This window comes from Nestor notabilis, unplaced genomic scaffold (genome assembly GCF_000696875.1).
Source record: "Nestor notabilis isolate BGI_N333 unplaced genomic scaffold, ASM69687v1 scaffold17490, whole genome shotgun sequence".
Classification (NCBI taxonomy): domain Eukaryota; kingdom Metazoa; phylum Chordata; class Aves; order Psittaciformes; family Psittacidae; genus Nestor; species Nestor notabilis.
This window is the reverse complement of record NW_009909969.1, coordinates 28,114-43,570: the sequence shown is the minus strand read 5'-3', so window position 1 is coordinate 43,570 and position 15,457 is coordinate 28,114. Positions and strand designations below refer to the sequence as shown.

The window sequence follows — 15,457 nt, the reverse complement described above, 5'->3', positions numbered from 1 at the left end:
TCATGTGTAAGGGTTTGAAGGATCAGCCCCCCCTAAAATTTTTCATTTAATAAACCTTGCAAGGGCAGAAGAAAAACGATGCTGAAATTGCTAATAGTCAAGCCCTACCTATAAAGCAGAATCTTCTCTATAAACATTTTCTATATATGCAATGTTAAGTCCCTTTTATTAGAGCATTTGCTCATCCTTGCCTACTGAATACTATCAGAGTAGATGCTATGGAGGATTTCGTAACTGCTCCGTTAACTGTAGATCCAGGTGAATTGTTGTATCAGTGTTATGGAACATTGTGGTACCCTAGTGGCAGTCTGTTGTGATAAAGTAAGTTGATTTGAATGCAGGTCTTGAGCTTGGCCTCTGAACCCCCAGGCAAGAAGGGCTTGGAAGTGCTGCAGTCAGTATTGCTTATCAGAAGGCAACTTGTATCGAAAGATCCAGACCAGAAGCTACACTGATGGGTCCTGGAGAGAGAGAGAGAAAGAGGTCCAGTCCCCTTTGGCTGGAAGGATGAGTCAAGCCAACACAAGGTTTTATCAGGAATGAGTGAAGGGGAAAGGGTGTTCCCAGAGGACAGAAGGAGATTTTTTTTGCTAAGATGAAGAAAAAAACCCACAAATTCCTATCTCACTCCCCAAATCACACTCTTTGAAATATGCAAAATGGTCATTAATTCCTGGCTGATCCAGGGAAGCCTTTAGGGGTAGGTTTCAGAGAAATCTTACATATTACTTTTGATTGAAGTGACCACAATAATACTCACTGTAACACTCTCTTTGCTTTTATCAGCTGAACCTTCCTTTTCCTTAGGGGTGCTGGCTGTTTCTGTGGGTGCAGGCTGCGCACTTGAACTGGGCTGGGATGATTTATTTAATGTTTCTGTGCTAATTTCAGTATCTGTTTCTTGCTGTGTTGCAGTAGCTAAAATAAAGGAAAAAAAGATTAAGTAGCCACAACTCCTGTGTACCATTCCCAGGCACACTTCACAGGCACATTGCACCCAGGCGAGTGAAGAATGTTGACTCATGATGTATGCCACCCACCCTAACCCCTCGCTGTGGAACAGGCAACCCAGAGCGAGATTACCTGACTGTGTGCAAGATTTCATGTGCTCAGGCCAGTGAGCTTGTTGGCAGGGATAGTCACAGTAGCTAGTATTCCAACAGCAATAAAAAATGGCCTCTTTCTTGCAGTTAGCACACCACTGCTTCTTTTTAGTTTCATCCACTGCTTGCTGCTTTTCTAATTCCAGCTGCTTCTTCACTTCAGCAATCAAACGATCCCGTTCTTGTTCTAGACTCTGACGCATTTCAGCCATTGTCAATTCTACTCAAAATGCAAAGAAAAAGGAAAGAGGAGTTTTGCATTTCCCGCCCCAAGCAGCAGGCAAAAAACAATAATTTTCATGAGTTTAAAGACAAAATGAAATTAAAACTAATGATCAAAATATTCCCTGAGTTTGGGCACCTCTCTTCCATAAAAACAGAGACTCAACAAATGGAAGTCTTCCGTCTTCTTTTCTTACTCCAGCACCACAGGTTTTACCCGTAACTATCACCTTCCATTTGCTTAACACTTTAGTTCTAGATGACCCACAAAGGATCAGAATCCAGGTGTACTGAGTACAGCATAAACCCAAGGAGGACGTATGTAGCTGCTGCTAACATACTTTGCTTTTACAAGCCATGTAGATCGCAGCAGACTTGATCACACAATTGCAACTTTCTTGCCACAATCAGTGTATTAAAAAAGATAATTAAAGATGAATCACATTTTAATTGTGGCTTAGTTTCCTCCCCATATGGTTGAGTGAATGTAGAGATGAAAATACTTCCCCTTTTTAACTGTTTAAAGTAGTATTTTGACTTTATTTCACTGACAGTCTGGCACCGAGATGGAGTCAAGGTTGTCTATTCACTGTAAATAAATAAATGAGTATATACCCCCACAGCTGGTCTGACCCAAAATGTCAGCTACAATCTGTAAAGACATCAGAGGAAGCAGGTTCCCCCAGAGGCTGTATTAACAGAACCTGGTTCATACGAGGATTAGTACAAAATAATCAGCATAAAATACCTCATGAAGAGGGATTATCCAATGCTACATAAAATAAAGTTATTCTGTTCTATTAAGAGCTCTCTTTAGCCTAAATTTGTCTCAGAGGGCTGAACACCTGTTTAATATGCACCTTATCTAAGGTAACTTTGTGAACATACTCAAAAGGTGTCCACTAACATCAGCACAGCACATTATGTGAGGTTTTCTATCCTTTACTGCAACAATTTGTAGTATCATATGATGAAGACAATACCTACTACAAGCATTTGGATTTTCTGTTTAGGACAGAACTTGACACGCGATTTGGGGCTGCCATTTTCATACCTAGATTATGCTTCATTTCTGAGAGTTCCTGTTGATGTAACCATTGAAGTTTTTCTATCTCAATCCTCAAACGTCGGATCTAAATATTAAAATATTAATAGTCAGAAATAATAAACAGGGTGCAGTGTATAATACATAGTTATTATACAGAAAATGCTGGCCCAAGCAAAGAGCCTGATCATCGCTTACATTAAGGCTCTTTCACATTAACATGAGGACAAAACCATACACAGCAAACCCCAAACTAAAGTCTGAAGCAAAATACTTGTTTGCCAGATTTGCTTACCATAAGAAGTACAGGACTGTTCAAAACAAAAAGCACTTGTATTAAACTTGCTCTTGCTTCCTCTGAATTTAGTTGAGTCTCAAATTTCTCTGATTGGAATCAAAAACCTATTCCTCAGTTTTGTTTGCATTTATTAGTATGATATTTCATTTACTGTGTTTCCCTTTTAACTAGATGAGGCTTAGGAAAGCAAGTTTTTCATTCACTGTGGATTAGGAATACAAATATGATTGCTCAGCATTGTGATTTCCTTATTTTGGTTATCACAAGCAAACAAATCATCACACTTTCAACACACTGAAAAGATAGTAAGTTACACCTTTGGAGACAATTAAATGCAATGTATTAACAACTGTACTCATAATCACATAACTGGAATAAACTCCTGAACTAGATGTAAATTCAAATCTTCCTCTGGTGGACATTTAAATAAACAATACTTTCAAAAAACCAATATTTATTTCTGACTTTAGGCAAGGTGACACAAAACCAAATCCCTGACAGAAGCTTTAAGGATCTGGGCTCAATGGTTTCCTGCTTGTCTTATAGAGTCCATTGTTACTTCTGAAACAGCACAGAAATCAGGATCTCTAGACAGTCTCAATATCTAACACTTTGTAGGTATAGTTATACTTTTATATAGAAAAATACTTTCTGCAGCTTTCAAAGTTACAGTACAAGCAATATTTTTTTCAGTCTTACACTAACCTCAGCTATTGTACTTCCAGTAGTATTTTTTGAAAGATCATTATATATTTCCGTCATTGTTCCTTTGATAGCATCCATCATCTGAAAGGCAAAATGAAAAATAAATCCTTTGATATATATGTTTAATAGATACCCACTTTTGCTTCCTTTTTCCCACTCCAATGTGAGCTTATATTGCTATCAACAATGCCCCATATCTCCCTCTCTATTTATCTGGGTCTACTTTTAGAGAAATATTTAGAAGGTGAAACACAACACTTTTGATCAGGACTTTGATCCTTAAGTGTCCTCAACTGGTGAACTGCTTCACCACCTGCTTTTGCAAGAAATTGCCATTGATACAATTTACAAACAGAAAAAGACATAACCATGAGTTTGGGAAAGAAACTCAAAAAATAATAACAAAAGACAGACATTTGCTGACCACTGACAATCCCACCAACACCATAGGGTTGAGTGAGAATACTGAAAGTTGACAGTTAAGATGAATTCTGGTGCTTTTAATGCCTGGGTACTCAACTTTATTTCCTTATACAGCATTCATGTTGATTATTTAAAGATCTGAGAGAGTATATGAAAAGCTAACGTCCCATCCCTCCCTGTCACTATAACGATACAAGTATTACACCACATCTTCTCTCTAACAACATAGCTTCTGTTTTAAGACATGAATACACACTTATGACAAGTTACCATCTGATGAAGTGTTTTAAAACACATTTTTGTATATGTATTACTGGACACAGATGGAGAAGTTAATGTTTACTGTAAAGATGATGCTGAGATGTCTATACCTGTCCAAAACACAATACAATGTAAATAAGCAGTGGGAGAACATGAGAAGGAGAGGGTCTGAAGTGTCTGAGCAGCTGAAGCCTATCATATACACACTCTGGCTTGGAAGGGCAGCATTCAGCCAACTCTGAAAAGATGGTTCAGCACTCTTGTGTCAAAATCTAGCTGTTCCTACCTAGTGGAATGAACTTGCAACATACGACAACCTGAAAATAACATTCTTTCAGAATCTGAAATGTCAAAAATGTGAAAGTTCACTTCAAAATAAAATTTCATGAAAACCTTGCTCAAGAACTTACTTTGCTAGTGTATTTAGCAATATCTGCAGCCACATCAGCTGAAGCTGTTGCAATTGGCAAGTCTGTATTAACTGAGGAAGAAAGTGTACTTGCAGATCCAGAACTGGTAACCATAGAAATAGGTTGAGTACTTGTAACCAAGGTTATAGTGGATGTGGAAGTGCTCTGGGTGATCTCTTTCTGCTGCACAGCTAAGAAAAGAGAACATACAGTGGATAAATCACATAAACAATTTGGAAAATAAATAGGCAAACTTCTAACTTTAATGTGTGCACCTAACCATTTGAAAGACAGTATTTATAGAACGGTGACGTTTAATCCATCAATTCTACAGTGCCCAGCCACTGAACTTGCACAGCATTGTAAACTTAAAGGTAATGAAACAAATACATCTTTGAAACTTATTATTTTAGACTGGCCAATGCAAAAGTCTCCCACAGATCTGTATTCCTCCCATTCTGGGACACTTCCATCCCACTTTCTAGGCATTCACTTCCTAACGTCTCAATATGGAGAACTCCCAACTAACACACATATGAGAAGACGTTATACTTTGACATCTTCATTTGCCATCCTTTAGAAATGTATTATTGAATTTCTTTTCTTTTTCCTTTGAAACAAAGTTTAGTGAACCCCTGTTGAAGAAAGCCTACTTTAGTAATATAATACTTCCTGGTGTTATTCCCATTCTTTTGTTATTAATGGTAGTAATTTTTACTAGTGTTGTAACATATTTAGTATACATATATCCAGATCAACATTAGCCCTTGCTTGGACACAGAGCAAGGAACACCAGCTTAGATTAACCCATTAAAGCAAAGAAGTGATTCATAAATTTAACTCAAACTGGATAAGAAAAATGTTCTCATCTTTGGACAATATTTCAAATAATCTTAAACAATGGGTAATTAAAAATGAAAGTACAAATCAAAATGCAAAGAATGCAAAGACCTTCACCTCTCCATCCCTAATGACTTACCTGCTTTAATATTTAAAAAACAAAAAATACCTTTTTCAGACAATACTTTTTAATCTATTTTTAATGATTCACATTATAAAAGATGTCCTCATTGCCAATATCTTCAAAACAGGAATTACCAAGATAAAGTTATTTAGATTTATATGTATGTGCTATATTTTTGTTTATGCCAATTTGGTATATATGAAATCTATAGATTTTCTATTTTCATTTGATATATTTCTAGAATATAATATTTAAGATGGAACATTGCTATGATGTGCTCAATAGTAAATATATTTATAAAACAAAGTCACAGGCTGAACATTTAAAGTTCAGCCCATATTACCAAGCTTTTATCCTGAAGTATGATTCTATTAAAAAGACAACTTCACAAGTTTCACACTGATTTTTCTCACTGACTATCAAATTTGGGCAGTGTACATGTAGAAAGATAACACCTCTTCAACACTTCTTAAATGACAGTCACAAAAGTGGTTTGGGACCAGAGAAATGTATCTCTGGTAAACATTTGTATGTGACCCATTACCTAAACCTCTGTTCTGTCTGAAAGCACTGGCTTGCCAGCAGTATTAGCCGAGTGAAGAACATTCATCAGGCACACCAGTAAAGAGTTCAGTTGATTAACTTGGAATTACAAATGAAGCTAGATTTACATGAAGTTGCTGTTTTGTGAAGTGAAGCAATAGAAGCATGGGCTTATATTACCAGGTGCCTACTACGAGTGAAACCTCCAGCAACAGGATGGTAAGAAAGTAGTGTGAAAACATTCTAATGTTACTGTTTGCTCAGTAAACTATCATCAAAGTATTGTTAAGAGCTAAGCAACAAGGATTTCAAAGACAAATGTAGCCTGGGTAATTTCACTGTTGTCAAATTATACTCTGGAAAACAGAACAGCTCAGCTTCTTGGCAGATAAAACTGGATCCAGTTTGTAGGTATTGTGGTGATAATGGTAATCATGCGAGTGGAATAGTTAATGGTTCCATCATATAATCCAGAAAATAATTCAGTTCACTTTCCCAAACCTGTGATGGCTAGGAATGGCACAAATATTTATACAGATACACACACAAACTTTTTGTCATTAAAACAAGGAGACACGACTCTAAATACACACCAGAAAGAGCAGGTATGGTGAGTAAGTTGTTGTATTTTAAAGTCACTTATCAGAGTAGAACCACACTTTGAGATTTTGTTTATATGGAAGAATTCCTGGGTGGGCAGCCTTGGAGCACTGAGATCACTACTGGGGAATTACGGCACCACAGGCACATTGAGTTACAAAGTGTATACCTTTAACTGCTTGTCTTGTCTGATATCTTGTCCCTTGAGAGGACTGAGGTTGCTGTGACTGAGACTGCTGGCTCTGCTGCTGCTGTCTCTGCACCTTCTGCATGTGCCATTTCTGAGAAGATGTCTGAAATTTATTTGACGAATTCCACACCACTCGCTGCACAGCAGGGGCTGTTTCCTTCGGCAGCAGAGGCCTCTGCTTTTTCACGGGGCTTCCAGTGGCTGCAGATGGAGCACTAACAGTAGAAGAAGCACTAGTAGTGGCTGTCACACCAGCTGGTGGAGTCTGGGCTGCAGAGCGAGTAAGTACTGGAGTTTCTGGTAGAGGCTGCGTGCTTGCACTGGAGGAAGGTGGAGTTTTACCTACAACTAAACAAACATAAAATGTAATGCCAGCTTTTCACCAACACATCTGATTCATCATTTTCTACCTAATTTTTGCAGGAGCCACCACATACACCTTCTGTCCTACTCTATTTTCCTCAAAAGATAATTGATATTCTACAGGTAAACTCATTTTCCTCAAAAGACAATTGATATTCTAAACTCGTTCTGGTGTAGCTGAAATTGATTTCCTCTTTTAGCAACACATGGAAAAACGGGAGAATATCTCAGGGACAATACATGTGACTTAGCTGTTAGTTTCATTATTACTGAGAGCATTTAAATTGATTTCAAAGGGACCTTAAGCAATTTGTTTGTTTGATAAGTTCCAACTTCTTCTATACCTTCACTTTTGGGATGTCTATGGAAATATAAAGATTCAACTGAAAGTCATAAAAACTCCAAAATAAATTCTACATTTGTCACAGAACAAGTATCACATATATCTATAGTCATATGCTGCTGAAAGGAAACTCAATGAAATGTGTTTTACTTAAAGTAGAAACTATAATGGGGACTGAAAACTTTTTTCATAGTCACAAAGGATGAAAAATCATTCCTAAAAATTGTTTTGGTACAGGTATTTTTATCTTAATGCAAAAATACAGGTAACAATTCTGACCTTGATAACAGCCCTACAGAAGAGAAGAGGAAGGAAAGAATTTCAGCCTACCATCTTGTTTAGGAGGAGTTTCTTTAGAGTCTTTCTTGGTTTTCCTTCCTTCACGGCCACAATGATCATCTCCTAGATCGATGACGAGTTCACTCTCCGAATCAGAGTCCAGTCCTAGATGCACAGTTGGGGAGTCTGTTTCATCTTTACCTTTCAGTTTTTCTTTTGCAGGATGCTGTAAACTTTTCCCCTTTTCAGAAAATTCTTTTTCAGTGTCTGTAATTGCCTTTTCTTTGACCAGGTCATCTGTTTTCTCCACTTCTGGACTTGTGCTTTTAAGTTCCTCCTTGTCTTCATTCTGTGCTGGGGGCTTAGGTTTTTTTTTTAAGCTCAATGATTCTTTGTCACTTCTTGTACCTTCCTTGTCCTCTCCATCTTCTTGGTCATTCTTTGATTTCTGATCCTCATCACTATATTCACTGTCACTGGTGTCGGATTTTTCAGAATCTTCAGAGTCACTGTGTTCTACTGCAGTATAAACAGCTTCAGATATTTCATTTATTCCTAATCGTGGGGAGGAAAGTACATTCCATGCTGACATCAGACTGACTGGCATTACCAAAAAAAATACTCTAGATACTGAAACAAAGTGTATACATACCACTATCTTAACTGCCAGGCCTTAAGCTATAAACACTTCCCTTAGTGCCCTATCTCAGTGCCAGAATGTGTAAGAATTACCTTCCACATATTCCAATCTATATTTATTTCATTCAGTGGCCCTTCTTTCACTGCTTTTTTCTACTAACTGCAACTGTTTTGTTCAGCTCAGGACCCTATGCTGACAAATACAAAGAGGAATTATTTTTATCTACAGAAGCCACCTTAAATTCAGTAACACTTCACCTGCTTAAAGTCACTTACATGCATGTTTGCAGAATCAGTTTTAGACTACGTAAGGGTTATGAGGAGAATCTCAAATTTTTTTGATGTCTAGAACATCTTTAAGTGCTGGACAACACTAATGTTTCTAACAGAATTCAGCTCCTGTGTGACTGGATGTACTAATTGACATAGGTTAGGTACAATTCTTGAATTTTTCAGTTTAGAAAGCAAATAGTAAGACTACGTAATTCTGTCATTCTATCTACATATCAAAATGGTACAAAAAACAGATCAAAAATGAAAGCTTTTTGCCAAAAAGTTGAAACATCAGGTCTCACTGGTTTTCAACAGTTCAGTGCATTCTACTTGCCTCCAAGAGTACAAACATCCTCTACTCTTGTTACAATGCATACAATATTTAAAGTTTTACTATTTGAGAAATTCTTTTGAACACTTACCAAGTTGTGCTTTACAACTCTCTATTGTCTTGTCAAGATTAAGCTGGAACCTACTACGTATCTGTCGCTTGGGTGAAATGAGTTGCACAGGAGTGGTCTGCTGTTGGACTGACTCACTCAGCTCTTTCAGATCCATCTCAGCTTTGCTACGATCTAGAAAAGGGAATTAAGAAAAATATTTTACCAAAAGAAGAGAGATCCAGATTTACCAAGTAACAACGCAGATGGTCTGAAACACATTCACTTCCTTTGGAATTATATGCTAGATAGTAATTCTAAACTGACTTTACAACAATGGATTCTTCCTCTCTGATACTACGTATTTCACATGCAAAGTGCATGTACCAATTATGTGGATATTTTCTCCGTCAATGCTTTTGGAAAATGTGTTCCTTGTACTGCAAATGTCTGCTACATTAGGTTTTATCTTCCTGGGCTATGTCACCCCACCCAATCCACACTAATTCCACAGCAGTAATGGTTATATCACCCTTGGTACAGCATTTGATTCAAGGCCTTCATAGCCTTAGTTTACTCCATGGCAGGATATAAACAGAAGAAAAAAAATGGAGAATGGAGGAAGATGAAGACAAGACACTGTAATGCCTCCCGAGGGAAACCTACATACTCATACGTATGAAAGAATTCCTGCAATCCAAATTTCTCTATCTAGCCCATATGGAGGACTCACTGATCTGGATTTTCAGCCTGTCTCATGAATGACAAAGTATTAGTAAAAAGAAAACAGAGCCAAAGGACAGACAAGCCCATTGTGGAGAAATTTCAAGTTCTCATCTCCAAAGTCCTTATTTTAAAGCCCTTTGTTTATTTAAAGCCATATACAAGCAAGTTTGTTCATATTACGTTGCACTGACACTATGCAATTTATTCATTTATAAGTTATTAGGTTTTCAAAGGCCAAGACTAACCAAGATTCAGATTCAGAATGCTTCCTGGAGTGGAAGTTCTTTCTTGCTTAGAAGAAATTGGCGTTGATGCTTGAGGAGAGAAAGGTTTGGGGCTGCCTGACAAGCTCCCTGCCTGACCCGTTCTTGTTGGTGCTGGAGAAGCTGGAAAAAGTATAAAATTAATAAAAACAGATTTTAAAATAATCACAACAAAGCCATATTCACTGGGATAAAGCAGCTTTTAAACCTACACAAGCAGGGAAAGGATTCTTGTTTAATAATCTCAACACCGCGTTACACCTCCACGTAATTTAAAACAACCCCTTTTATTTTAGTTTAATAAAGAAAGATCGTAAAGAAAATTATTTTATTTCAGCTATATAACTGAGCCAAATGTGTGTTTAGCATCAAAACCACTCTGCAGTGACAGCACGCTTCTACTTTTCAAGATTTGGTTATTTTGAATGTTAACAAACTCTGATGCTCTAAATTGCTATCTATCTTAACTCGTGTATGCAAGTAAACACAGAAACCCCGACGTACCCCATTTTCTAGCTATGTTAACAGTGATAATTAATATTAATATTACAAATCATTGTAAGTTTAATCAGTGGGAAGTCACTGACCAAACGTCTCTGATAAGGTAAAAGAATATTCTAGTTCAAGCAAAATCCTGTGCTCTGAACCTTTAAGATCTCTATGAAATACTGTTTTAAAACCAAACTTCTGGAAACTGCCAAACGGTCTAGAAAGGGAAGCATCTGCAGGCCATTACCTAAAAACATGACTAATTCTTGTCAGCAGGGGGCTAATTTCTGTCTGTTAAATCTCTACTTAACACTCTGTATTAAACTCAGTAGCGGTCACTTTTTCTTCCTTGGTACATCCAGGATTGTCTGTATATTTTCAGCTTCCTAAATGGTAGCAATATTTGCTGTTTCAATAACTGTTTCCAAGTTATTTTCTCCACATCACTCAAAATACACAACAGGGGTATCCAAATAAAAATGTTCTTGTCTAAGGGTAGTGCAGTCATATTACTTGAATTATTTTTTACATTTTAATTGAAACACACATATTCCAGTAATAGGACAGCTAAGTTTATACATAAAGTAGATATTGCAAAGTTAGCATTTGTAACAATATATAAAGGTAGAAATGCCAGCTAGGAAACTGAGTGTTCTAGTTTAAGTGCTGTTAAGTCCAATCCAACATTGACTGAGATAAAGGGGAGTAAGGCCTGAGGAAAAGTTAGAAAAATTTGTGAGAATTGCTGCTAATGAAGAATGCAGAGTAATGGGGTAACAGTTGTCATCTTCTTTATCTTTATCTCACAAAATAGTTTTCACAATTACCTCCACTACAACAAAGAAATAATAATGTGGTGTAATAAAAGCTCTGTATTTTAAGATACAAAACAGTATCTGCCAGCTGCACCTTACATATAAAAGCTGTACACACCTATATACATAATAATTTAAGTATAAAATTAATTCTTCCTCTTGACATGTTACTCTACTGAAAAATCCAAGTGTTTTCATATTTTTAAATTCATACAGTCACTTTGTCATCACTTTCTTAAGATGGACAGGATCATACCACAACACACTTTTGTACTCAAATGTAGTTTCATGAAACTGCAATGGAACATATTGATTTAGTTTTCTGCACAAAGACATCCTTTCACCAAACCCAGAGTTTTAAAGCACTCACACGAATATACTGCATCACTGTCTTCAGATAGCAATGAACTTTCTCTTATGGATGAAAAACATTAAGATAAAGTAGTTTGCCTGAGAGCCACAAAATTAGCTAAGATTTGACTACATGGAAGTCTGAGAAGTCCAAATTCTGTATTCTATGCTCCTTTTTCTCTTTATCCACTCTGCCTATGGAACTGTAAGTTTAAAATATTTTACCTACTCTCTTGGGAACAATATAAATTAAGCTTATTGCCCTGAAAAAGAGCTATGAAATCTTAAACAGAATACCTCCTAATCATGACAATTCTAAATCTTTCTGTATGTACTTCTACTCTCTATTCATTCTGATAGTTACAACTATTTCCTGCTGTTTAAACTGAAAGGTTTTGGTCACTTTTTGGGATGATTTATTCCTTCTTCAATGTGACTGTTATTTCTTATCTGTGATACTGAAAGTTAAATACATCTCTTTTCCTAAAATTTCTGCATAAAAACGGTCATAATACAGTCTGTCTATGAAAAGTTCGTGGAATAAGACTAGAGCATGAATCTAATGCAAAGCCCTGTGTCCCCCCTTTACTCCCCCCACCCCCTTTTTTTTTACCTGTATTTTTCTCAATAAAGTCCATGGATTCTTCACTGGCACTAAAATGACTGGAAGTTGCTTTTTTCTCTGCATCCTGTTCAACATCAGATCCAGTGTGAACTGAGGAGTTTGTACTCATTGGTGACCGTGGCATATCCGTCAGCGAAATCCTACGACCAGTACTACTGCTCAGCATAGACTTGCTCATTAGAATCTTGGGCGATGCTGTCATATCAAAGTTCAGTTTGATTTTCTCTTGTTTGTCTGTCTTTGCAGTTCCAGCAGTTGGGTTTGCAGGGTCCAGTAACATTTGGTATTGATTGTTGGGGGTATATGGTGTCCGGAAAGGTGCGTAATTAAATACTCCAAATTTTCTACGAATGTTATCAACATAAACCTCCATTTCTTGCATTGCACTATTGAAGATGCTTTTCGTCTTTTTCACAGAAAAAGGAATTTCTTTAGACATGAGGTAGCAATTATTTATTGGAACCCAGGCCCTAGATATAAAACAGACAGATAAAAGATAATATAACTACATTTCACACTGTGGATTGACATTGGCAACTTTTGTGCACATACTAATTTATTGTAGCCTAATCATAAAGATATGCACATAGATAATTTCAAAGGACCACCTCTACCTTCTTCTTTTAATAGTTCAGTTAGCTCAGTTTTGGTAAGTGAATTGCATATCTTAGATTATCACTAGCTTATTTACTCTACCTAGTAACACATAAAACATCAATAAACACTAAAACATGACAAAATATTCCTAATGAAAATAGTCTACATAACTGTAAGATGATCATTGCTAAACAGTCTTACCATCTGTCACAGTTAGCAGAAAAACATTAAAAGCATGTCAGGAAGAAAAAGACTTCACAAGCACATTCTTTAAAACATTTTATACCCCATGTCAGATTGATCCAACTCCTCGGTGCCCAGAAAAGTTCTATCAACAAGTACTGGACAGATATTATTTATCATTAAATGGAACAAACTCTAAAACTGTGCTTTCCAAGACTCTAAAATACCAGGAAATTTTACTTACTTATTTCATGGCCCTATACAGTTGGTATATTTACAGTACCTGTTTTTATAACTGTATAGATATATATTTTCAATTCATGACAAATCAACTCGTATTCATCATGGCTTTCTCCATCTAAGCAGAGTTCACAAGTACAGAAAACTTAACTCCTGTCAGAGCAAAACTGGCATTTTCAACACAGATTATATTTTCTATAGTTTTTAAATCTACAATTGTGTGTTTATTCCCATAGTATTTTGACAACAAACAACTTGATCGCCCTTTTCCACCTCTAAGAACTACAGTTCTCTGCAAAACAAAACCAGATACAGGAATTAACTTACCTACTCACTGAGATTATATATGTATTGAACTTAAAAATGCGTGACTTGCATCCTACAGACATCATGTAAGAAACTAAAACGGAATATGCTACAGTAGTATATCACTTATTAGCATCAAAGTTCAGAAGACAAGGTCCAAGACCACAAAGTTACAACAAGAATTTTGTAAGTACAGCCAAAGACATCATTTGGTTGAATTCCCACCTGTCGTGTTGGCCAAAGAAACGGGCATCAACTTGCCCATCTTTATCCCTCAGTGCTTTAGCAGGCCAGAATGGAAAGCCTTTGAGTTTAGCCCAGACCAATGGGTGGGGATTGCTCTAGAGGAAGAGGCAAAATACACAGTAATAATATAAAAGGATCTCAATTAAACACATCATAATTTCACTTTTTTATTAATCGTTTATCAGTCCCCTCCAAACATGCAGCCTAAGTTAGGGCAAATCTTGCAAATTCTCTAATTTTCACTTGGGCTCAAGAGAGAATATGATCTGTTATATAGTTCTACCTAAGAGTCTTAAGGAGTTTTCCCAAGTTTGGTGCAATATTAAACAAAACCAGACAATTTATTAATAGATCATGAATGAAAAATCAAGTGTAAACTCTGAGAGTCACACCTGCAAGAAGAGAGACATTCACATTTCGGAAATCTAACCGTGAGTGCAAGCACCACATGCAAGCACAGATAACCTAGGAGCAGATATCTTACATTTGAAGACAGAGAACGTGCAAACTGGTTGCTCACACCTTGGGATAGTCTGACTCCAGAAAGAGCACGACTTGCAAGCACAAGCTATTTGGTAAACTACAGCAACTTTCCTTGACTCAGTAACCACCACAGGTTTAAAAAAATGGGTGTGTAGATAACACGTAACAGTCAAATGAGAACTACTAGGTTAGTGTATTAGCTAGACTGCCATAATCCTTAACTTACACAAGGCTCACAAAACCAATTTTCTCGTTTTTGGCAAGCAGCTAAATAACATTCCGGACATACTTCAATTTCATTCATCTGAAAAGAAAAAGCAAACAGTTATCGGAGAGCTTAAACAGAGCCCATAGTGTTATCAGTATTATTATGTTAGCCTGTCTAGTTTGCTTGCTAGCATCATTTTCCCACCAATTTGTGGTCATAAATTGACATTTCCCAGGTGGCCAAGAAGAATCAACGTTTCCAAGAAGGCCAAGAGCATCCTGGCCTGTATTAGAAACAGTGTGGCCAGCAGGACCAGGGCAGTGATCATCCCCTGTACTCGGAACTAGTGAGCCTGCACCTCAAATCCTGTGTTCAGTTCTGGGCACCTCACAAGAGAGACACTGAGGTGCTGGAGCATGCCCAAATAAGAGCAACGAAGTGGGTGAAGGGCCTGGAGGATGTGCGTATCTAAACAGAAGAAAGCCTACAGAAATTATAGTTATGTAACACACACATTAGAAAACACTATTATTTCACTCACAAATACATGAAACACTTTAAAAGCTACATAATAATTAACTGGGGCACTCATACCTCATGCTCACAGATTTTGATGATGACTTTTGCTGTTTGTGTCAATTTGTGATTTCCTGGGGAAACAATAAAATGCTTTAACCAAGAAAATCGTAATGCTAGAATTATGATAAAATCAACAAGTTTCAGACCTAAAAGTTAACATTAAAGAGAACATCTAAAGAGACGATGTTAAACAGGTATATATAAACTACCTGCTTCAAAAGCAGAAGGAGGGCACTTTTCTTCTCCATGTAACATCATAATAATGCTTGAATGTTCCTCTTGCAGCCTGCCCACCATTGCTACAC

General features: G+C 36.9%; 1 protein-coding gene across 1 annotated transcript in view; it reads right to left on the bottom strand.

Moving 5' to 3' along the window:
- Positions 1-234: 234 nt before the first annotated feature.
- ZMYND8 (zinc finger, MYND-type containing 8) overlaps positions 235-15,457 on the bottom strand; it is a 35,278-nt gene continuing 20,055 nt past the window's right edge. The window contains exons 7-19 of the mRNA XM_010023749.1: positions 15,168-15,223; positions 14,592-14,669; positions 13,862-13,977; positions 12,299-12,780; positions 9,084-9,236; positions 7,801-8,304; positions 6,744-7,112; positions 4,468-4,658; positions 3,374-3,454; positions 2,380-2,458; positions 1,084-1,323; positions 761-918; positions 235-461 (exon numbers count right to left, since the gene is read on the bottom strand). Of these exons, the coding sequence (XP_010022051.1) occupies positions 447-461; positions 761-918; positions 1,084-1,323; positions 2,380-2,458; positions 3,374-3,454; positions 4,468-4,658; positions 6,744-7,112; positions 7,801-8,304; positions 9,084-9,236; positions 12,299-12,780; positions 13,862-13,977; positions 14,592-14,669; positions 15,168-15,223 (2,522 nt within the window). The 3' untranslated portion in view covers positions 235-446. The remainder of the gene's footprint in view (positions 462-760; positions 919-1,083; positions 1,324-2,379; positions 2,459-3,373; positions 3,455-4,467; positions 4,659-6,743; positions 7,113-7,800; positions 8,305-9,083; positions 9,237-12,298; positions 12,781-13,861; positions 13,978-14,591; positions 14,670-15,167; positions 15,224-15,457) is intronic.